The sequence below is a fragment of the Caloenas nicobarica genome, chromosome 23, assembly GCF_036013445.1.
Source record: "Caloenas nicobarica isolate bCalNic1 chromosome 23, bCalNic1.hap1, whole genome shotgun sequence".
Classification (NCBI taxonomy): Eukaryota; Metazoa; Chordata; class Aves; order Columbiformes; family Columbidae; genus Caloenas; species Caloenas nicobarica.
In genome coordinates, this window is record NC_088267.1 from 1,695,540 (window position 1) to 1,719,007 (window position 23,468).

At 53.4% G+C, this 23,468-nt stretch overlaps 2 protein-coding genes across 9 annotated transcripts in view; both read right to left on the reverse strand.

Moving 5' to 3' along the window:
- Positions 1-7,588, reverse strand: part of PUM1 (pumilio RNA binding family member 1) — a 63,196-nt gene extending 55,608 nt beyond the window's left edge. For 7 of the 8 annotated variants that reach the window (XM_065650344.1, XM_065650339.1, XM_065650343.1 and 4 more), the window contains exons 1-2: positions 6,906-7,129; positions 2,428-2,801 (exon numbers count right to left, since the gene is read on the reverse strand). In XM_065650344.1, the coding sequence (XP_065506416.1) occupies positions 2,428-2,790 (363 nt within the window). In that variant the 5' untranslated portion in view covers positions 2,791-2,801; positions 6,906-7,129. Of the gene's footprint in view, positions 1-2,427; positions 2,802-6,905; positions 7,130-7,494 lie in introns of those variants that run through there. The other variant, XM_065650338.1, reaches the window with a different exon arrangement.
- Positions 7,589-10,378: 2,790 nt separating this feature from the next.
- The window catches only part of NKAIN1 (sodium/potassium transporting ATPase interacting 1), a 28,927-nt gene continuing 15,837 nt past the window's right edge, over positions 10,379-23,468 (reverse strand). Inside the window, exons 2-11 of the mRNA XM_065650303.1 lie at positions 20,963-21,100; positions 20,695-20,775; positions 19,980-20,177; positions 18,914-18,974; positions 16,461-16,542; positions 14,625-14,630; positions 14,392-14,468; positions 13,904-14,022; positions 13,505-13,617; positions 10,379-10,652 (exon numbers count right to left, since the gene is read on the reverse strand). Of these exons, the coding sequence (XP_065506375.1) occupies positions 10,379-10,652; positions 13,505-13,617; positions 13,904-14,022; positions 14,392-14,468; positions 14,625-14,630; positions 16,461-16,542; positions 18,914-18,974; positions 19,980-20,177; positions 20,695-20,775; positions 20,963-21,100 (1,149 nt within the window). The remainder of the gene's footprint in view (positions 10,653-13,504; positions 13,618-13,903; positions 14,023-14,391; positions 14,469-14,624; positions 14,631-16,460; positions 16,543-18,913; positions 18,975-19,979; positions 20,178-20,694; positions 20,776-20,962; positions 21,101-23,468) is intronic.

Sequence of the window (23,468 nt, forward strand, 5' to 3'; positions counted from 1 at the left end):
TTAAATCATTTTGTATGCATAAGACTAGTTCTTGCTCCAAGGAATTTATAATTTAAGAAGCAGATGCAGAAGAGGCCAAAAAATCAAAAGAAAAGGCAGTATTGGGATTACATATATCCCACATTCAGCTTCCCATGAGTAAAACCCTGAGGCAAACAGAGAACCATGGAAAAAGAGGCACCCAAGAAAGACTGAAGCAATAAACACAGATAAAACTCCACGGCAATCACTGGAGCACACGGCATCAAATAAGAGACACAAGAAAAGCGTTACTGCCCCATCTCAGAGTTGGCTTTGAAGAAATGAAACATGAGGATTTGTTTAAAGATGTATACTGAATGCAAAACACCTGCGCCATGTGACAAATACCTTGTACCCGATGTAAAAACGACCAGGAACTAGAACAGATAAGGTCACAACATTTATTATATAATGGTGGGTATTTCTTGAGCTTCACAACACATGGGAGAAAAACAGAGAAAGCATCACACACAACCTTGTGAGCTTAATCCTGCAGGAATATTTTGTCCATACAACTTTCTCAGAAATATTCTGCCTCTGAAGAATACAAGCATTATTTTTTAAAAGTTCATTTAAACTAGGATAAGCTAATGAGTTCTCCTTTCAATAAGTGGTACATCTCTTAGTATCATTTAATTCAAGAAGTTACTGAAGAAAATCAAGCTGAAGAGCAACACATCTACTGACATCACAGCAAATTCCTGTAACAGGCAGGATTCTTTTGTCCGAGTGAAGATTTAAGTCTTCTGGTTATTAAAGAATGCAGTAAAAAAAGTTCAAATACCAGAGCGACTTTTAATGACTGTAGGATTTGGGTGCCCCATGCCCCACCCCTCCCATCTTCACTGAGTTGTGTTGTCTGGGTTTTTAGGGATTTTCAGAGAAAGGAAGATGAAAGTATGAGTTGGAAGGAAAAAAAAAAGACCAATTTTATGATGCTCATTTTAATTCATGAAGCCATCTTTCCACAAAACGTCCAAACAATAGCAGTTCCTGCCTAAACATCTCCACACTGGACTGCGTGACAGCTTTTACTTGAAAAACCCCAAAGTTGCAGCCTTTCAGTAAGAAATTTTTACTTACTGTTTCTTAACACAACTTAAAGCGCATTAAGATCTCTTCCACTCATGTCTCTTGAAACAAGTTTTACATATAGTGACTGAAAACGTTGATAGTTAACAGAAAAGTTACATCTCATTTCAATGCAGGTATTTCCTTTAAAGTGATAGCTAAATACTATGTTTCCACAGAACAGAATAACTACAATATTCTTCTGGCTGGTTGGCTCATATCCCAGTATTTTATGTGATTTTTCTTCCAGAAGTTGTTACCAGGGCACTTGGATTTCCTTCTTTGTTGATGCACACACTGACTTCAGTGAGGTTGCAAAATTCCCTGCAATGTTTGCTTTTAAAAGGTCCGGATGGCAACACATCCCCTGGGGAGGCACAGCAGAGGAACAAGGGCTTGTTGGCTATTATTTGAAAAACTAGAGGGAGGAGATATTCATAAAGGTTGCAAAAGCCTTGTGGTTGCTGCTCTGACAATATTTGTGGGAATCATTTGCTTTTAAAATGTGCTTACACTTAAGTTCTGCTCCCTTAGCAGAGGAAGCACATTTTCTTTGCCGAGTTACTTACAGGTCACAGACAGAAAGCCGGAGTGAGTCATGGACTCATTTAACTCGCAGCACATCTGACAATGCAACGACTGAAGAGATTTCGAGTAAACACTACTACGGCGATGCGGTTTGGCCCACTATCCTTTCAGAAACGTTAAGTCGTCGTAAGAAGTTAGCTGTGTTTCTAAAAGCACCGTTTCATGACATTCTTAAGGCTGTTCTCTTCTCTGCTCAGCTAAGCACATAAATAGCTCCTTCGTCTCCCAGTTATAACCAGAAAAACCCAAACCCAAAACCCCAAAAACAAACAAGCAAAGAAACACAGGAAAATACATTACCAGTGACTTCCAGAATTGTGTTTCTCAATACTGGAACGGTAAAAGCCCAACCTACATGCATTGACAGTTTTGTAATAGCATTACATAAGAATTATTTAACTACAGCAACAGATTTGAAAAGCAGCACCAGTCACTGCTACACTGGTTCACACATTAAAAAAAAAAAAAAAAAAATCAATAAAGGGAATGATAAATTTTGCAAACATGCATTTGACTGTCACAGAGAGCGCGACAGGATTTCAACACCCTCAAGAGCAGAAACGCTGCAGCTTATAGCTACCAAGGCACTGCAATCCTGAAAAGAGAAAACACAAAGTACAACTGTTGCCATTCCAACCGCACAATAACCAGCTCGAGCTTTAAAAGACGTCATTAAAAGCATCTATCACAAACCCGACGCGTTCGCGTGTTGAGTTTGGAAACACAGAACTTTTTTTTTTTCTTTACCTGATGCTCTGCATGAATGTTATCCCCAGTAGGCCAGCGATGTTTGCTGTTATTATAGCCGCCTCCACCGCTTCCTCCTCCCCCAAGCTGCTCACCATGCTGCCTCTGGAAGAAATAATCCACCATGGCGTCGTCCTGGGAGCGGCCCGCCACTCCGATGGATCCGGGGACAGGGCTGGAGTGCGTCCCCGCCGCCAGCGCCTGGTTTGCGGGCGGCTGTGCCTGAGCCTGGGACCCTGTTCCAGATGTCAATACAACAGGCATGGTGGGATTAGCTGTATCTTGAGCGTGCTGCTTCAGGTGGGGGCTGAACGAGTCCTGCCAGAGTACTGCTTTTCTCTTCAAAACACACGCAACGCTCATTCCACCAACACCTACGGGGGGGAAGAGATGGTGAGAAAGAGAGCAGGGAAAGAAAACGTGAAATCCTTACAGCTTCAGCTTTACGTATTAAATAACACACTCATCTTGCGATTGGGGAAACATCACGATGCCAAATCTGACTCCTTTTAATGTAGTTATTTGCTCCATTAACCTAGCAACTGAAATATCATAGGAAAATGCACACTAGCCAAAAATCCCACATATTTTGTGCTGCAAAGTGTTATCAGTATATGCAAGACTCATGTAAGGTGCCCATTATACTGAAATCAGAATGCCCATTTATGCGATGGACAAAACACTGACTGGAGTGCTGCCACTGAAGATTGCTAGAAAAAGCCTCCGAAAAACCCGGTGGAACACAAATTACACCATCAGTGCCTGCCATGCTTGTTTACACTTGACAAATTACAAGGCAGATCTTCAATCGATATCCACGTCCTGCTGTACCACGATGTGTTCACTCAGTCATGCAAAACATCAAGGCAACAGGTTTTTCTTTTCAAATGCAAACTTCAAATACCGGATTTCTGCTTATACAGTTAATTAAGTCCCAAACACAATGCGCATTCTTCCTACAAACTCAGAAGCCGGCTTTGGTCATGAGATGGTAAAACACACCAGTAGGTTTTGTAGGAGATTCCCTGGAGAAGGAGCAGCCAACCAGCCTCTCTGTGGCAGAACCTTCCAGAGCCAGAGCAGCCAGAGGTGACAATCCCAGAAACCATCCAACACCGAAAATACCCCAAATGCTTTGCTTACACCCAAAATCATCTGCTGCAGGACAACAGGCAGACCATGCTGACAGCAACTCACTCACTCACTAACCCCTCAAATATTTTGATAGCATCCCAGCATCACAAAACCACGCTGGTTTGTTATTTTAAGACAATATTATCAGCTGATCCCGAGAGCAATGAAGACATTACCTGTGTGAAAAGTGTTCTCCCCTGTTATGTAATGCTAAAGCCAATACACAGCGCACACACAAAGCAAATTTGTTTTTAAAGGTGTGGTAGAGTCAGAATTATTATTTTTTTAAGCACATTGCTACTTTATGACTTCAGTTACCTAAACACAACCCTACAAACACCACAGAGTTACAAGGATTAAACGCGTGGAGAAGGGTGTTCAGCCCCTATGGCCCCCACCACAGCTGCACACCGGCATGAAAATGGGGGCTTTTTTGGTTGGTTGGGTTTGTTTTTAACTATTGTCCCTTGGTGGCTGTGACCCTTGGCCCTGATCCGACAGCAGCTCTGAGGGCCTGAATAGCGGCTCCATGTCCTCTCTGCTTCTCACAGTAATTTTGAACAACACTCAACTACTACAAGCGACTTCCAAAAATAATTTTCTAACAGTGGAGAAAGTTGACACACACACAAAAAACCTCAAATCCTGTCTTCGATCCAATTTACTCAAGGTTGTCCCACTCATTGAGAACAGTGTTAATATTCACGAGAAAATCACTATGAAAGCTGCAGAGATAGGACTTTTTCATTGCACACACAACATGCATTTTTTGACACACAAAAGCCTCCGTGGCCACATAAACAAGCAACTCTGCAAAGCTTTCTATACATTCAAAGACCTTCACAACTTCAATACCAACAACATTTAACAGAACCAACTCATCTGTTTTTCAAAAATGCTGAAAATCACCACCTTCCTCAAACACCCCATGAAACACTCTGACAACACCTGGTATTACTAAACCTTCTCTGATTTTCAAGAATATAATACTATTATTTACTGGTATTTTCCCTTTAGTTTCTCTTTAATGAACATTATAATATTCCTTCAGTAACACGAAGTAATAAAGCTCCTCTATGCAGTAAGAAAAAAAATAATTAAGTAAATACAGATAAGAAAGTCACACATCACCAAGTTGGGGTGTAAAATAATGGCAGACAATGAAATCTGAGCAGCCCCTACTAAAAGAAGCTACAAGTTATCCCAGGGCAGTCTTTAAAAAAAATATAGGAAGATACTATGAATCCACAAAAGCTTTCAAGTAGTCATATATTGTGAAAAGTCCCTGTTTCCAGTGGAAATGCCACGACTACGAAGTCAGGAGTGGAAGCCTGCACAGCCACAACCTCACTTTGCTCTGTCAAAAGGCAGCACTGTTCACCAGCACAAAATAATTTCTGGTTTAATTTGCACACCAACTGTTAATAATGGTGTCACTATAAAAATTTGGGGGGTTTTGAGACTCTAGAAAATCTCAATCAAGCTACCAGGCAGTCACACACAAGTGGCTCCTGCTCCCAGACGCTTCCTCTTTCGTCTGATCCAGACAAGGCAGCTCCAAACACGAGAGAAAGAAAAAAAACTTGGCAAAGGCGACATTTTGAAAGGGAGCAAAGGGAAAAAGAGCATTCTGGGTAGTTCAAGTTTAGTTCCAAGCCGTGTTTTTATAGAAATGCCGTGTTAAATGTAGCGGACAGCTGAATCCTGTCATTCAAAGCGCACGGAGCATCAGAAATATGTGAAGTCACCTACACAACGCACATTCACCAGCGAACCGGCAGCTGCGAGACTCGCTAATGGCTACCGGGACCCTTTTCATTCCCAAACTCCTCGTAAAAATATATCATCAACTTTTCCTAAATAAACCCTTCGCTGGGAAGAGTCATGTATTTACAAACAAAGGCTTCTACGCTGCTCCAACGCGCTCAAAAAGGACAATTTTCCTTTTCCCTTGATAAAAACATAGCGTGTAAATAAACCATGTTATCATTACAAGCAAAACACTTTAGACTATGGGATGTTCCACAAGCAACAAAAACTTCAGAAACACCTTAAAGTAAGTTTTAAGCACAAGCGGCGAGGGCGTTGAATAAGGCGGCTTTAATCCGCAGCAAGCGCAGCTCCGTGCTTCACCGCTCCTATTCAATATTCCTCTAAAAACAACCGACAATATTAAAAAATTAAGTCAGCACAAGATCTGCGTTTCAAAAAGCTCAATTGCAAACTAGAAGAGAGTTTGGGATGGGTGGGTTTTGGATTTTTTTTTTTTTGAAAGTTAGAGTGGAAATTAAAGCACAGCCATTGTTCGAGAGCTGTGTGGCCTACCAGAACTTTTAAGGCTAAACCTTGTGTTTTCCTGAAAACATGGGGAGATGCAGCAGGACGCGGGTGCATTGATCACCGAAATAATTGTTTAAACCAGCATTAAAACACTGTAAGATAAATGCTACCCCTTACCCCACCTCCCTCGTTCTCAATAAAGGAAATTCCTTACTCATGATCTGTCGAATAAAATCTCTGCTCAAAACAAAGTTATTAAACATTGACCAAAAAAAAAAAAAAAAAAATCAGAGTCTTTCTTAGGTTGGGGCAAGAGACAAACTCTTAAAAATACAAGTTTACAACTAAAAAGGGCCATATGCTATTATTACGTGAAAACTAGATAAAAACAAGGGGAAAAAAAAATAAATACAAAACCAAAAACACCAGGGTCCCCCAGCACATCACAAAGTATTGTCTGCGTTTTCCTCCCCTCCCGTTTCGAGGCCCCGTCCCCTCTCCCTGCCGGGGACATCGACCCCCCCCGCCCCGCCGAACACCCCCCAGGGCCGGGGGGTGGGAAAGAAACCCAACCACCCCCACCCCCCCCCCACCGCGGGGCAGCACCGGGCCGGGCCCCCCGGGGCAACAAAGCGCGGCCTCGGCCCTGCCCGGCGGGCCGGGCTGGGCCCCCCCGGCAGCAGGGGGAGCCCCGGGGCGGGGGAGCCGCAGCGGGCCGGGGGGACGCGGGCGGGGGGCGCCGGCGCCGCCCGGGATGGACCCGCGGGCCCCCCCAACAATAACACCCCCCTCCGTGCCGCGGCGCGGCGGCGGGAGCCCGGGGAGCCGCGCACGGGAGGCCGGGGCCCGCCGCGCCCCCCTCCCCGCTAACAATAGGGGCCAGGCCCCGGCCCCCGAGCGCCGACAAGGAGCCGGGCGGGAGAGCCGGGCGCAGCGCCCCGCAGCCGCTCGCCTTCGGGCCGGCCTGGCGCCGCTCCGCCCGCCCTCCCCACCAATATGGCCCCACCGGCGGCTCCGCGGAGGTGCGCGGCGCGCCGGGGGCCCGGTCCGGTGCCGATACTCACGGGCGGAGCGGTAGGATGAAGACGGATGTCGGCCCCCCCCAGGCCGCTCGCCGCCTGCCTCTCCCCCTGCCTTTCACTCCGACAACATGGCGGCGCGGCGGGGACGGGCGCCGCGCTGCACGCCGGGAAGGCGAGGCCGCTCCGAGCGCCGTCGGCCCGCCGCTCCCCCGGCCGGGCCGGGCTGGGCCTCGCCCGCGGCGCCGTTCCGCCCCCCGACACCCGCACGGCGCCGGCCCGGGAGCGCCCGAAGGGGCCAGGCCGTGCCCGGCACCCTCCCGCGCGTCCCTTCATGGGGTCGCCGCTCTCCGGGCAGGCCCGGGCCGGGTCGGGGCCAGGCCCAGCTTGGGGCCCGCGGCCTCGGGCTCCCAGCGCGGCCCCTTCCCCAGGGGGGCTGGGGGGCGCAGGCCGCGCTCGGCCTCACGCTGCCGCCACCAGCGCTCCCCGGGCTAACGGGGCCGTGGTTGAGCCTCCCCCACCACCGCCCGGGGCACCCCCAGCCCCCGGGCCGGCCCTGGGCAGCGGGCAGGCCGCAGGGAGTGCCGCCCCCCGCCCGCAGCCCCCCGGGGCCTGCTTGCACGAAGATCCGCACCGGAGGCACAAAGCACAGCCGAGCAGGCCGCCCCGCGCCTTCGCAAGCCCAGCGCCGGCAGCCGAGCACAAGTCTGGGGTGTTTCCCCCCCGTTTGCTCCCCACGAAGCCAGGGCGGGGGGGAAACTACAGAGCCCGGCGTGCACCGCTGCGGCGCCGGCCGGGCTCCCGGCGTGGCCACCGGCACGGAGCGCCGTACGCCGGGAGCAGCAGTTCCTGCGGTGACACCTCCATGTTAAAGGGGCAGCGCGCTCGGCAGCGCCCGCTCCCGCCTTTGTGCGCCCTCCCGCACCGAGCTGCGCGGCTCTGGTGTTCTGGGGGGGTTAGTGCCTGCACTTGACACGCAGACGCGATATTTTCTCTCTTCCTGGCCAAGCAAGCGAACCACATGTGAAAAACAGGAGGGCAGTGCCGGTGCAGGGGAGCGGCTCGGGACGCGCCCTCGCATGCACGGGGAGAGCAAACGCGGCGGCGCAGCGGGGCGGCCGCAGCGGCTCACGGCGCCTCGGCAGCACGCGGGGTCCCGCAGACCGCACGGGGCCGGGCGAGAGCTTCCCTCACGTCCCAGCTTTTGTGGGCGAAGCAAGCAGGTTGCGGTTTCGGGTACAAGACGTAACTTCAAGCCTGGTTTATCACAGTCGTTAAAGCATGAGCAGAGCCTGATTCCAGCAGAGATCGAGTTGTGTGGCTTGCATCCATTTTCTCTCCAAAAGGGCTGCCAGCGTGATGGGTGTCTCCACTGACATGCTGCTTCTTCCAGCGACAGAACGTGCAGCCCAGCCAGGGCTTGCGGGGAAGCAGAGCCTCACCCCGGCCACCCTCCAAAACCCCGCGGAAATACAGCCCATGGCTGCAGCCTGGGCGGTGCTGAGCACCCCCGGCCAGGCATGCTGGGGAACCTCCAGAATAAAGAGTTAACAAAGGCTTTCGTGGTCAATGCTGGTTTTTAAGCCAAGCCTTGTACAGCCACCCAAAGCTTTCTTCAGCTGGCACCGGCGTGGCTTATTTGACCTGGTGCCAGGCAAAACCCTGCTGTGAGAAACTGGGTTCAGCTGCCTGCGCTGCAGCAGCGTGTTGCCCAAACGCGTGCGTGGCACTTGGCACGGGCTCCCCTGCCGTGCTGCTGTGCAGCCCTGCCGGGCCCTGAGCACCCCAGGAATGGCTGCGGCGCAGATCGTGCACAACGAGTAGCTCCTGTTGGCGAGGTCTGGCTGCCTCGGGGCTTTTCACCAGAATAGGAGCATCAGCAGGTTCTTCTGGCAAGAAGATGCAGCTCATTCTGCCGAGCTGCGCTGCCATGCTACACGGAAATGGCCTCGGTGATGCAGTCAGCCTCTCAGAAGCACGCTTGTGCGGTGAGGCCGGATCAGTTCTCCACCTTCCAGCTGGTAGAGCCCTAAACCTGCCTCTGCCATGCCATGGTGGACCGTGCAACACCCTCAAAGCGCTGCCAGTGCGTGCAAGGCCAGCCTCATGGCATAGCAGAGTTGCAAATAGTGAAACTGTGTTGTCTTGGCACAGAGCAAATAAATTTGTTCAGACACCCTTATCCTTTGAATGCATTCTGCAACATCTACTGAACATCCCAGCCTCATACAAGGCATGAGCATTGACTCCCGGTGGACGAATATTTGGGCTGTGAAGTGTGAGCTCTTTCCCACAGCACATCTTCACCGCACAGCCCGGGGGAGGGAGGGCTGGCAGGTCCCTACCTGTCTCTGCTGGCCAGCCTTCGGGGTGCTGTGCCTGCAAACCAGCAACCTCAGCACCCCACCGCGCTGGGGGGGCGCCTGGCCCCGAGCTGCGGTGCTGGCGGAGCACAGAGGTCCCGAGCAGCGCTGACCCTCTGCTGCGGGCCAGAGATAACAGCTGCACCGCAGCGGCTGGCAGCACACACCCAGCCTGCTTGCTGACACTAGAAACACGGTTTGTGTTAATTATACCTGGGATAATTACATTTGTACCGGTATAATGAGAGGGGGAGGGAAGGAGTCCTCCTGTGGATGAAGTATTAGTGGTTAAAACCCATTTATGCCAGTAAGTAGTTTATTCAGTTTAGGAAGAAAGGCGCAGAGAAGTGGCATGTGGGGACACGCAGCCCTGTGGCTGTGGGACTGAGTCGGAGTTTGGGTTCCACCACCAGCACCTTCATCCCTCCTGCAGAATCAACTGAATTATTTGATTTTGTTCTAAACCAAGCCAAAACCTGCTGAGATTTTCATGCAGGATACTTTCAAAATGTGCCGGCTTGACCAAAAAGCTTTGAGAGACAACTACGTCATTCAGCTTCATCATTGGGATGATGTGTCATCAAACCATGTTGCCTTGAGACAAAAATGACCAGCCCTGCAGCTGGGCAGCTTTAGTAGTTTTTCATGAACATGGGCTGTGTGCTGATCCCCCCATCGTTCCATCGGCCTCTTCGCAAGGACAACCAGAGACCTCGAATCATGGACCTTCCCCAGGGACCTTCCCCCGCGTGCCCAGTCCCACACGTGTGCAGATACAGGGCCCACACGTAAGCGCTTTCCGGGTTGGACTTGTCGTCATCAGCAGCCTCAGACGGGAAACGTCCCTCCATTTCTGCAGCAGCTCTCAGCGATCAGATAAAACCGTGGTTTTCACCGACACTTTTCACCTACGGGTTTCCACGCTCGTGTTGAGAAACCCAAGGCAGACGTTTCCAGGAGCCAGCAGCCAAAGTGTCTAAAAGCGGCTGGTGAAATGTTGCGGTTACGACAAGCTGAAGGAAATTCTGGCTGCCAACCCACCTGATGACAGGAAAGTCTGAAAGTTTCATTTTGGCTGGAAAGTTGCTGTTTCTTGCAAAAATACACCCCCCCTAAAATTAAAGTTTTTAAGCAACTCCCACCCATCAGCTGTGCTTAGAGTTGTATCAAGCGTGAAACGGGATCCCCGGTTCTGGGTGCGAGGACAACGACCAAGCAAGTCTGGGCGATGTCTTGAGGGCCATTAACAACAAATGTCGCTATTTCTGTGTGCAGGAAGGCGGCTGGCAAAGCCGTGCCACACATCCCACGGTTGGAAAACAGCTCTGCCAGTGCCCTCCTCCGCATCCCGCTGTCCTCCTGCCGGTTTGCCACCGCTCGCAGAGCCACCGCCGAAGATGACAGCCAGAGGCAGGAGGCAAAAAATGCCCTGCAGAAACGGAGATAAATCCAGAGTGGATTTATGGGATCCAGGGTGGGTTAAATCCAGGCTGAGAAGGGACACACAGGACTCCTTCTCACTCTTATGGGGTGAGGAAGGTGCTTCCCCCAGCGACCAGGCAGTGAGAAATGTTTTTGGCATCTTTGAGTGTCCCTCTGCCAGCCCACTGATAACAGTCTATTAACAAGAAGGTAATTGAGAAACCTACAGTAAAAGCAGCCGCACAACGAACTGACGGAAGCTATAAACCAGGAAAAAGGAAATTCTTGTTTGTTTTTAAACTGCGTGGGTTTTCTCCCTGGATCTCGCTGCTGAGACGTGTCACGAGCGGGACTGAGCCCTGCTCCACGTTCCTCCCTTTTCATCAGCATTTTTAACGAACACTCGTCCACATGTCACCTTCCAGCTGGGACCAGAGGTGATGGGAGCACCAAAAAGAGCATCTTTTTATTGATGCGGGGCTGGGGATTGCGGGGGCGATGCGGTGCCAGGAGTGGGGTGTCCCTTGGGGATGCCACTGGACGTCCCACCTGGCAGGACCACTGGAGAACCACCCATCCCAGCTAAGGAATCAAAGGGGAAGAATAAGGCCCAGGATGTATTTCTTATATCAGTTTACCACTGAAAGCAAGCAATGAGCTTCCCTCCGGGCACGGAAACGTTGTTCTCATTCACCCACCACATCCCACCGGCCTCGCTCTTCTCCCGCTCCTGTTTCCTTGGACCAGCCGTATTTAATTCAGCACACCTAGGACCGCGGCAGCCGGATCTACACATCTCCTCGAGTCCCTGAAAAGCATCTCTATGCCTTTGTTTGAGGTTGTGAAAGCGGCTTTTTTACTCCTTAACATCTGTGACTTGCCGGGGTCCCGCGGCTGCGGGAGGGAGCCGGCGTTTCTGCGCGGGGTAAATTAATCCTTTGTTGCTCCTCAGCCATTTCTTTGCTCGGGTTGGGATGGAAGAAAATCAACTCGTTTTTCTTCCTGCCCTTCCTGTTTACGGTGACACAGGGTTTCTTCACATGATAGTGGCAAGAGATGCTTGGACTCTCTAATTACATCTCAGCCATGGCCAGGCCGGGGACAGGGGCTGACAGGATGGACCGGCTTGGCCCAGGGTGTAAGGGTTTCAAAGCAAACCCCCCCAGACCCCCACATGGCTGTGGGTAGCGGTGCAATGCCCACACTCACATACTTTTAAAATTTGAGATGCCCTGATATTTTTCAGGGCAATAAGAGCATCGCTACTGGGGATGCTGCACCCGCGTCCTGGCTCCGGACCGGAGCGGGAGCAGGAGGGGGTGCATCTCACATCGGGGACAGCCAAGGCGCTCGCGCGATCATTTGTATCAGTTTTAGTTCAAAGAATTTCTCCTGCTGCTCTGAAAATCAGATTATGGCTGTAAAACCGCAGGAAGCTGATGGGGATGATGAACCCTTGGTCTGTTGGGACCTGGGGAAGAGGCACCCGCTGTGTACCGAGCATCCTCCTGCTCAGCAAGAGAGGCACGGGCTGCAGAGCGGGAAGAGGAAGGACTCGGGCTTCCCGGGGGAAGGCAGAAAGGCAGGAGATGTTTTCCTATCCATTTCCCAAGAGAAATAAGTGATTTGAGACTGTAACGTGCCCAAAGCGTGGGGTGGATGCGGTGATGTCTCACACCCATCCCGGAGGATGCTGCTTTTCTGCATTTCTGCTTTTTTCTTTTTACATTTTTTTTCTGTTATTTTACTACCAGGGAAGAAATTACCTGTGCGGGCAGTGAGGGAGAAGGCACAATCTCTGTGGGTGATGCAGAAGCCATGGGAACGAGCTGCCAGCATTAATCGGGGAGGGGGAAAGCAAAAATTAAAAAAATCCCACCACTTTTTAATCGATTCAACTGCATGAAGAAGGAAAATGCCCCAAAACCAGAACAGCCATCAGATGAAACTTTCCTTCGACTTTTATAATTACAGAATAGAAAAGAAATCCTCGGTTCACGTTACAAATACAGTCTCATATAAAAACAAGCCAACTGAAAAAAAAAAAAAAAGTTGTGGAGCGCCAGTGCCTGGGTCCTGCCGAGCTCGGGAGGGACGGAAGCTCTTCCGAATGAGTTTTAAATGACGGGAAACGTTTCCTTCTGCATCCTGCTGGGTTCAAGAAGGGTTTTGAGTGGGTGGGTGTCTGCTCATCCCATCCCACCCCACCCCATCCCACGGCGGGTCAGCCAGAGCATCCTTGATCCTGGAGAGGAAAATAAACCCCTGGAGATGCTGCTGTCCCCAGGGCTGGGGATGGGGATGTGTTTGGGGGATTGCTTGAAAACCACTATTTTCCTTGGGGAAAAAAAAAAAAGAGAGGGAAAGGGTGGAAAAATTATTGCCTGGAAAGATGGCAGCTTGGCTGGAGGCGGCGGAGGGGCTGGGGGGTGCAGCCCGTCCCCTGCCCAGGGTTTTGGGCTGGGGCAGCTTTGGTCCTTGGCACTTCATGGCTGCTTGTTGGGAAGGACAGAATAAAAAAAAAAAAAAAAAAAATCACTTCAGGGTGCAAAACAAAAATCCCCAGATAACCCCCAGGACAGGAGGAAAAACTCCTGGGAGGCAAAACTCGTGTGACCAGATGCAAAGGGGGGGGTTGGGGCCAGATCCAGGGGAAAGCGCATCCCACCACCAGGAGAAAAAGGAGCTCGGGGGGCGCTGAAATTCTGCGTGAAATGACTTTTCCCTTCCAGCTTCTTCTGATGCTTTGAATTCCTCGTTTTGCAAAGCGATTGCTGCCCAACGGACCTTGTGCATCCCCCCCTCCAACAAAATATCCATTCCTCGTGTACTGACATCATCGCTCTTCTGCTGCCGAACCTGATGGGTGGATTTGCCACTGAGACTCCGTAGGGATGGAGGGGCCGGGGGGTCCGAGAGGCACCAGCTGCCCCCCGGGGCAGGCAGAGCGGGGCTGAAGGCACCATGTCGGCCTGGGGGAGCCCGGCACAGGCTCGCCGGGGGGGTTGTACTCAGCCAGAGTCTACTCAGGCACTTTAAATTAAAAAAAATAACAAAAAAAACCCCAGGAAAACAAAACAAACCAATAATTTAAAAAACCCAACCCAAAACATTCATTAGATTCATTAAAACAGCCGGAAAGGGGCTGTGTCGACAGCAGCGTCAGTATTGCCAAATTTGAGCAAGATCCCCCCAAAATCCGGCAGGGATGGGGAGGTTGGGGGGGTTTGGGGTGCTGTGTCCCTGCCATAGCCCCACGTTCAGGGGAGGTTGAGGCAAGATGCTGATGGTCGGATCCAGCTCCTCGGGGCGAGGGGATCGTCCCGGCCCGAGCCCCTTCGACGCTGTTTCATCCAACCAGGGGGGCTGGAAAATGCCTTTTGGGAGCAAAAACCCCATTCTTGGGGCCAGCCCAACTCCCAAACCCAGCCTTTGGGGAAACTGTTCCAACCCCGTGGAGGACAAAGCTGCTCTCTGTGCCCCGCTGTCCCCAAAGCCGTGTTTATGTCGCACCCTGCTCCCAGTTTGCTCCAAACCAGCTGGTTTTTGCCCCAATCCCGCTCCCAGCCCCCCTGCCCGGCCGCTGCTCCAGGGGAAAACCAGGCTGGGAGAAGGAGAAGAAAACAGTGTCCAGCAGCGATGCCACCTCCCCGCATGTCCCCATGTCCCCATCCTGGGAGGGTGTGGGAGCCTGGGGGGACAGCACAGCTTTGGGGGGTGCCCTTGATGCAGCCCCCCCGTCCTGCCGTGGGTGGGTGCTTTGGGCTCGGGGCGATCCGGGCTGGGATGGATGTGCAGCTCCTGGCTCTGTTTTCGGAGGGTCCTGTGGGGCAGGGGGAGGCAGGAGGGGTCCGGGTGGCTTCACGTGGTGTCCCCTGCCTGGCCAGGGGTCGTGTCATCGGGTGTGGGACAGTTCGCTCTGGGGGTCCTGTCGCCGCTGGCTCCCACGCTGGGCTGGATCCCGGCGGGAGGGGGTTACCCGGACCTGGGGACAGAGGGGAGAGGGGGGCAGGGGGTGACAATGGGGTCTGGGAGTCCCTGTCACAGGGGGGGCCAGATCCCGGCACCGGGCACGCACAGACACACGGACACAGCCCCAGCACAGGGCACGGACACAGCCCCTCACACCAGAAACACCCCCTGTCCCTTGGGACAGCACAGGGGACCCCCCGTGGACCCCCATCCCTGTCACAGCTGCCCCGGTCTCAGCTCCCAACCTGCGCTTCCCACCTTGCCCACGTGCTACAGGAGGGATTTCGGAGGGGAGAGCCCCCGTCTCGGGGTGGGGGACAGTGTGGGTGCCCAGGCGTGACACGGTGGGTGGGGACCTGCTGCCACCCTGCCCAGGCAGGAGGGACCCACGGGGACAAGGAGCAGTTGCTGACACGGCGCATCCTCCTCCTTCCGCTGGGTGGAAACCCTCCCCCGCGCCCGCCATTAATCCAATTACAGCTAATTGGGAAAGGCACGATAAGCTTTAATTTGTTGGGCCAGGATGCAGCCCCGTGTCCCTCCTGCTCGGCTGTCCCCTGGGGACACAAGTGGCCGGATTCGCTCCACCGAGCTGGGACAGCACCTTGACATCCTCTCATGGGTCACAGGTGGCAGCGAGACCTCCCGTGTCCCCCCCGAGGGGGGTCACCGCTGTCACAGCACCCGCCGTGTCCCCTCGGGTGTCACCGTGCCACCAAGGACCCGCTGTCTCTCACCTTGGGGACAGAGTGCATCCCCCTGGGCCCAAGAGCCTGACCCGCCACCACTGTCAGGGCGATGGAGGCGCCTTGATATAAATTATAGCTGCATTAATTAGGTGGTGAGTTATTAATGAGCTGCCGGGGTAGGGTGGAGGGGGCTGCGGGCAGGGGGAGCTGGCAGAGCCATGGCAGCATCTGGGTTGTGACCCCTCCCGGACTCTGTCTGCAGAGAGGCCCGTGAGCTTGATTAATTAGGAAGCAGCGTAATTACAAGGACTGCTGGCCGAGCCAGCCCTGCAGGCAGGGAGGAGGCTGGGGAGCCCGGCTGCATTGTCCCCAGTGTCACCGCGGGAAGGGATGCTTGGGTACCAGGGGGGATACACAACCCATCCCCAAACTGTGCACCCCAAACCCTCCATCACCCTCTACAGGGGCAGGACACCCACTTCGATCCCCAGGACGTGCCACCATCCACGTCCCCGTCCCAGGAAGCTCCTGTCCCACCATGCCCCACTCAACCAGGGACTGGGGGGCTCCTGGGGAAGTTCCAGCTCGATGCACAGCACCCATGGGTGCTCCTCCACAACCTTGCACCGGGGAGAGCGCACAGGAGACCCAAACACCCAGGGAGGGCCCAGCAATAACACAAATGTGTTTGCTCCACTGCAGCCCCCTCTTTGCATCTCTAATTGCATGGCGTGCCCTTGAATTTGCATAGAAGGCTTAAAATATAATTAATTTTTGGCACCCGGCAAAGCCCACACGAGGCTAATCCCTTTAGATTTTGCAGCCTTATCGCATTTGAGCATTTATCTAGTTAAGCTTAATGGGTAAGGGAGAAGAAAAAATAAAGTCAGCTGCACTTATCTGAAGAGCTGCTGCTCCCCCGGGGCAGCGCTGGCGTGTTGATGCTCAGCAAACAAAAAGCAGCAAAAAGCAAAACAAGGGCACGATCTCCCAAAAAACTGCCCAGCCCCAGCCCCTGTGGAGCTCCTGGGCTTTTTGAGACCAAGCAGACCCACAGACTCAAATCTTTTGGGTTACGATGGTGTGATGAGGCACCTTCAAGGGGCTCCTGCATCCCTGAGCATCCCCAAGGCTTTTCCCCAGTGCGGACTCACGTGTAGAGCGGCTGTAGCTGTAGGTGTGACGTCTTCTGGGGCGCCTGGTAGCCGTAGGAGTCAAAACCGCCGATGAAGTCAACTGGGGAGAATGGGGAGAACAGCGAGGTGAGCTGGGGAGGGCAGCAGGGTGATTTCCCTGCCCCGATGGCACCCGTGGGTCACACAGCGTCCCAGGTCACTGCAGCACCCCAGGGAAATGCAGCATCACAGTTTACAGCTGCATCCCAGGGACGTGCAGCATCCTGGGTCTCTGCAACATCCCAGGTCAGCACAGCATCTCAGGTCAGCACAGCATCCCAGGTCAGCACAGCATCCCAGGAAAGTGTGGTGAGAATCAGAGGAAAGGAGCTGGACCGACTTGCAGAGGTCACTCGGGCTCTCCTCTTCTCACCACCATAGCCCTTGCATTGCAGGCTGGACAAAGTGGGGAAAATTACCCTATTATTGTCTCCAAGTGGGCATTTAAGGAGAGTTATGGGGGGATTACATCTTGTTTCAAGCCTGTCATTTAGGGGAATTGCAGACACCAATACATCAGTTTTCACGGCTGCGATTTCCAGCCTGGCGGTTCATGGCTTTAAACTATAGGAGGGAGATTGAGGCTGGACATGAGGAAGGAATTGTTGCCCTGAGGGTGGTGAGAGCCTGGCCCAGGTTGGCCAGAGAGGTGGTGGCTGAACCATCCCTGGAGACACCCCAGGCCAGGCTGGACGGGGCTCTGAGCAACCTGAGCTGGTGCAGATGTCCCTGCTCGTGGCAGGGGGGCACTGGGGGGGCTGGGAAGGGCCCTTCGACACAAATTGTCCTGTGATTCTATGATCCTTGTGGTCCCTTCCAACCTGAGATTCTCCACGTGCTCCCAGACCCGAACCCTCAACCGGCTGCTCAGCCAGCCCAGGAACGGGCACCATGCGCAGCCAAGGAGGGTTTCCAAACGCCCACGGGAGCCGTAGCATGACCCATCTCTCCAAAACCAATATATTAATCCCCACAGAGCTGCAATCCGGGGGGTTCACACGTGAGTGTCCAGGAAACAGCAGGAAGCTCGAGGGGGGAGCCCTGTTCTCCCAGCATATATATCTTCCCAACTTAATATTCAGCCAGCTCTCAATTTTGATGCCATCCATCCATTTCCAAATCTAATAAGATATTCCATTAGAAAAGCTGAATTTGAATCTTGGGCTCCAGCAGCATTAATATTAAAAGTGGATTGAATGCAGGAGTTTGTTTGAATGCAAACACGCTTCAAAGCCGGCGGCGGTAGATAAACCCTTTTGCCAGCTCCCCGGGTACGGAAACAAGTTATTACCGCAGGCAGTGTCCAATTTCACACGGAGATTTTCCTTTTCCGCTACATCGGTTCCCGGCAGCGGCGGGCTGAGAATGTGGGGATGCTGAACCCGGCACCTCCCGGCTGGGACCATCTGTGGGTCCCGGCACCGGCAGGGACGCCGATCCCGGTGCCGTGGGGAAGGAGCGCAATGCCAAGTGTATCTCGGCGGCTTTTGCCACGCCAGCGGTTGTGGCACATCCCTGTCTGCGGTCGGCTGGTGGGAGCTGCCAGCTGGCGTGAATTAATTAATGGCAGATGAGCATTTAAAGCGGTTGGATGGCTACGGCCTCAACCACCTGGTTAATCAGGGCTGGGGTGCTCAGCGCCTCTGGAGGGGCGTTTCATAGAATCATAGAATAATTTTGGTTGGAAGACACCCTTAAGATCATCGAGTCCAACCGGAGATAACCATAATAATCTCTCTCCTTAGAGCAATTGGCTTACAATTCTTATAATTACCTTACAGGTAAAGTATAAAGATAATTTTGAATGTCTGTCCTTTTAAACGTCAATAAATACAAGGAATAACAGCTGCATTTCAATTAGGTGAAATAATCAAAAGTAAAACTTCCTGTTAAAACAAGCTGATGGTTAATCATCTAAAGTAAAATTCACCAACTTTTTTTTTCCCCCACACAAAATGTATGTGCTTGTTTCCTGGATATTATCTCAAAGTGCAAGAACAACAGCGGTGGCAAAGTGTTTACATCAGCAGGTATTGTCAGATGGGGAAGCACAATATAGACTGGATAAAAATTAGCCCTCAACTTTGCTTAAAATGCTGCTTTTTCCCCCAAAAAAACTCGAGGCGGGGAGGAGGGCTCTGCCGTGGGGGACACGGTGTCCCCGTCCCCTCCCCTGCCAGCCCTGGCCGGGGTGCAGACCCTCCCCACAGCGGGCAGGGGGGACCGCTGGCGGCACGGGGTGCCACGGCACAGCCCAGAGCATCCACCTCAACGGGGATGGAAAAACAGGGCAAAAAACCCAACCAAAGGTATCCCTTCACCCGCCTGCAGCCCAGGCATCGCTCCCATCCCCGGCGAGCCGCTGGCCGGCGTTGGCCGAGGCCGTTTGGCAGCACCGCGGCTCTGTCCCCGTGACCGACAGTGTCACTTACAGCTGTCTTCTTCCTCCAGGAACACTTTGCTGACGTAGCAGGCGTAGACAAAGCCGAAGAGCTGCGAAACAAAAGCGAACGGGGAGAAGTCGGTTATCAGGGTGATGGGCAACGCAGCCAGGATGGTGTTGGTGGGGGGATGGAGCTGGGGGCTGCGAGGTGGGTGCCTGGGACCGTACTGGGGGGACTGGGAGCATCCTGGGCGGGATGGGGCTGCCTCTGGGCTGGCGGTGCTGGAGCCCACCTCTGGTGGGGCTGGGTGCTGGTTTGGGACGCAGGGAGGTTGGATGGTTTCAGCTGCACCAGGGTGGTGGCTCTGGGTGGGACAGGCTGGCACCGCACTGGGATGGCAGCGCAGAGGGTGCTGAGCCCCACGTAGCGCTGGGTGCCCCTTTGGCGGGTGCACGGCAGCTGCTCTGGACCCACCTCCCTTCTAGACATGAGGAAGAAATTGTTGTCCCTGAGGGTGGTGAGAGCCTGGCCCAGGTTGGCCAGAGAGGTGGTGGCTGAACCATCCCTGGAGACACCCCAGGCCAGGCTGGACGGGGCTCTGAGCGACCTGAGCTGGTGCAGATGTCCCTGCTCGTGGCAGGGGGGGCACTGGGGGGGCTGGGAAGGTCCCTTCAACACAAACCATTCTGAGAGTCTATGATTTTCTTTCAGTCCCCCAGGCTCCTCAGGACCTTTGCATCCCAGTGTGTTCCCTTCCCGCCTCCCCATGGGGTGACAGAGCCACCAGGAAGGGGGGACTCTCCCTTGCCAGCAAGCGGCACATCCCAGCAGGTCACACGCCGGCAACACAGCACCCGGGTGTGTTACACCGAGACCCCCCCGATTCCCGCAGCACCCAGCCCATAGCAGGTTCTGGGGTGGGCAGCACCCCTGGGATGCTCCTCTCCTCCCACCCCTAAGCCAATGCTGCCCTTGATGCTACAGAATGGATGTGTGATGGTGGGACATATCCAGCTGGAATCTGTTCACCTCGGTCCCTGCCATCATTCTCTCTTTCTTGCTTCGCAATTCGGGATGAGGGATGAGGAGGAAAAGTGCCGGCGGCCGCCCTTACCGCCAGGAAGATCTGCGTGGCACTGCTCACCACCTCGATGTACTGGTAGTCGAGCAGGCAGCCGCTGACGGTGATGACGTGATGGTCCTCGGGCGCCAGGTTGGAGTTGAGCACCGGCGTCACCAGGCAGCCCGGCCCGTTCTCCATCCACCACGAGCGGTGCAGTGAGGTATTGAAGGTCATGATGAAGTCTCGGTCCTGCAGGAAGGAACAGAGGAGGAGGCACAGGCTGTGAAGCTGGGGCTCTTTGCAGAGTAGGTGGACAGAAAATGGGCTTTTCCAACCCAAGGATGCTCCACGAGCATCACAGGCACCCAGACCAGCTGATGAACCCCAAATCTCCTTGACGCACAGCCAGTGTCCTCAGGGTTTGTGGCTTCCCCCCACGCCGGTGGCACAGACCATTTGGTCAAGCAGCATACAGGTGTGCCACGATGCCCAGGTGACATCACGGATGTCACAGAGCTGTCACCAGCGCAGCAGCTTGGCCTTGGGGCAAGGACACAGCTGCTCACGATGCTGCAGCTGCATTCAGCCATCCGAAAGATGGGACCATGGGATCACCACGCCAGCATGGTCCAGAGATGCTGGGCAATCTCCTCTGCATCCCTGGGGGTTTTGGGTCCTTTCTGGGGACAGGGGAAGGAGGAGGGTGAGGGCAGGACAGCAGGGAGGATGGAAAGATGGAGGGAAGGCAGATGCGGGGGACTGTTACCTGTGACAAGCGTCCAACCTCCAGGTAGAAGCAGATGATGAAGGCGTTCCAGCCAACCCACAGCACCAGCCACACTGCGTACTGCCAGGGAGAGAGCTGGTCACGGCACGCCGTGCCAAACAGACACCCCCACTCCATCCCCCCAGCTCGCTGGATCCCGCTGGATCCACAGGGGTTTGGGTTGGGATACAGGACCTGGGGCTGAGCCATCCTCGGGGTGAGGATACTGCACCCAGGCGTGGGGAGCATCCTCCACAGCGGTACCTACCATCATGAGGTATTTGGATCTGTACTGGACGGTCCCAAAAATACCCAAAATAACGGCCATGATGTGTAAAAAATTCGCCAGGATGGGTGCCCACTGGTAGCCCAGGAAATCAAAGATCTGCCTCTCCAGCGCTGCAACCTGCAACAGAGCAGAGCGGGGTTGTGGGTGTTAGAGCAGGACACCGGTCACCGCAGCGGCTCCCGGGGTGCTGAAGGCAAAGAGCAGCCAGTAATTAATGGCAAATCCCACAGATAATTAGTTGCGATAGGCTGAAATGTCTGCGTGACGCATTGGCCGTGGTGGGCAGGTGTGTGGCAGTGAGCGAGGGGTTATTAGGAATATTTGGAGCTGAGAAGGTGGAGCAGGGAGCTGCTGGCTTGTTGTCCAACCAGCACCCTCCATGCCTCAGTTTCCCAATGCTCGTATCTCAGGCACTACTGAAAAATCACCCTCCAAGCTGGGTTTATCCCTAAGCTCAGCTTATCCAGGGGAAAACCTCCTGCTCAGGTTGTGCATGGGGTCCCCCAGCACTTTGCAAGTGATTTTTCTGCCCATCCTCACCAGCTCATCACGTGTCTTCCCATTTAACGCTGTTAGGTTTTGATCATCATTATCTTTTGTAATCCATAAATAAAGACATTAAGTAGTTCAATAAATTGCACAGCACACAAAATTAGAGATGGTAGTTGGTGTGATCTGCCTCTTATCTCAATGCTGCTTTATGGCTCTATTTGCTACCAACCTGGGGTCTATTACTCTTAATTACAGGACTAGTTTAAAGAAAGGTGGTAGCAAAGGTGAGGTGGGAGCGCTGGAGCATTTTCCCATGGTTTTAAGTTAAAAAATGGAGATTTGATGAGGCTATGGTTTTGTAGGCCACTTTTAGGGAACTTTGGGGTGTGCTGGATGCTGCAGTCCCCAAGGGCACAGGGACAGGGCTGCAGCGACATGTGTCTCCAGCAGCCTTGCGAAACAAAAAAACTCTTTACGTTTATGTTTTTGACAGCGCAGCCCTGTCTCCTCACTCTCTGAGATGCCCCAGATTCACCCAATAAACCCCATGAGATTTAGGGGGGCTCCGTCCTGCTGCCCCCTGAAGCTCCCATGGAGGTTTCGGCCGCGGGGCTGCCCCGGGGCCCAACAGCATCCCTGCCCAGCCAGACCAGCTTAACGTGTCCTAATTCCAAGGGGGAAATAAATGAGGTGGCAAAAGTCCTTCCCTAAGTGTTTCTTGAGGATGAGGCACGGCTGATGCATCTGTGTGTGCAACCGCCAGCTGTGCCTCAGTTGCCCCATCCATAAAGAGTCACGCACTGATTGAATTGGCTTAGCAAGAGCACTAATTAATGCCTATTTTAGCCCAGCTCCATCCTGCCCGTGGGTGTAAAGCCAAAGGCAGAGCCGAGAATCATGGTATCCCATTCCCTACTCTATTCCCAGGATGGGATCTGCTGGATCTGTGCTAGCAGGACCCCAGTTTCTGTTAAAGACGACCCAAAGACACGGAGCAGCCGAGCCCGGGCAGCCCCGGCATCCGCAGGGCCGGGACCGAGGCTGTTTGCATTGCAGCTTAATTCACTTCCATGCTATTTAAACTCTCTGAGAAAACAGCCTTTGGAAACACTTACAACCAGGCCGTAAATCTTTTAAATTGAGAGATGTAAATAATAAATGACACAAGGAGCGCAGCACTCGGGGTTTCACAGCCGCCCATCGATCCGGTGACTGTTGACAGAGCTGCTGAGCAGGGGGTAGGTGTGAAGGCTGCGAGTTTTGGGTACCGGTGAGTCTCTGAGACCCTCAAGATCATTGAGTCCAACCATTCCCCACCCCTGGCCCTGCCCCATGTCCTGAGAACCTCATGTCCGTCTGTCCATCCCTCCAGGGATGGTGACTCCAGCACTGCCCTGGGCAGCCTGTTCCAATGCCCCACAGCCCTTTGTCACCAGTGGCCCCAAACAAAGCCAGGGCAGGGAACAAGCCCAGCTATGGGGCTCAGCATCGCTGGTGAGCAGGGCAAGGGGTTCTGCAAACTCTCCACAAGAAACCTCTGACCAATTTGGGGACCAGCAGCATCCAATCCCCCCCACACTCACCCAAATGCAGGGTGACCTGTAGAGCTCAGAGCATCCTCCCCAGGCTGTCTTCCTCCCATAAGGGGTATTTCCTATGCTAATAGCAGCCTCATTTAATGACCTCCCTTCATTAACACCCTGCTCTCCCCTTTCAGGTGTCGCTGTTTCTCTGCCATTGAAGCCGTGATGCTCCTGGGGGTGCGGGGCTGGGAACCACACACCATCCCACTGCTAATTAAGATAAACCTGCAGCTGATCAATGCAACGAGTTTTAGGGCTCCCTCTTAATTAAACACTCTCTAGTTTATCGATCAGCCCCAAAAGTTCCCTTTGCAGCAAATCACGTCAATTAGTTGGGGGAAGACGTGCGCCAGAGTCCTGCTAATTGAAACGCCTTGCTTGCAACGATTTTATTTTAATCAAGAAATTGA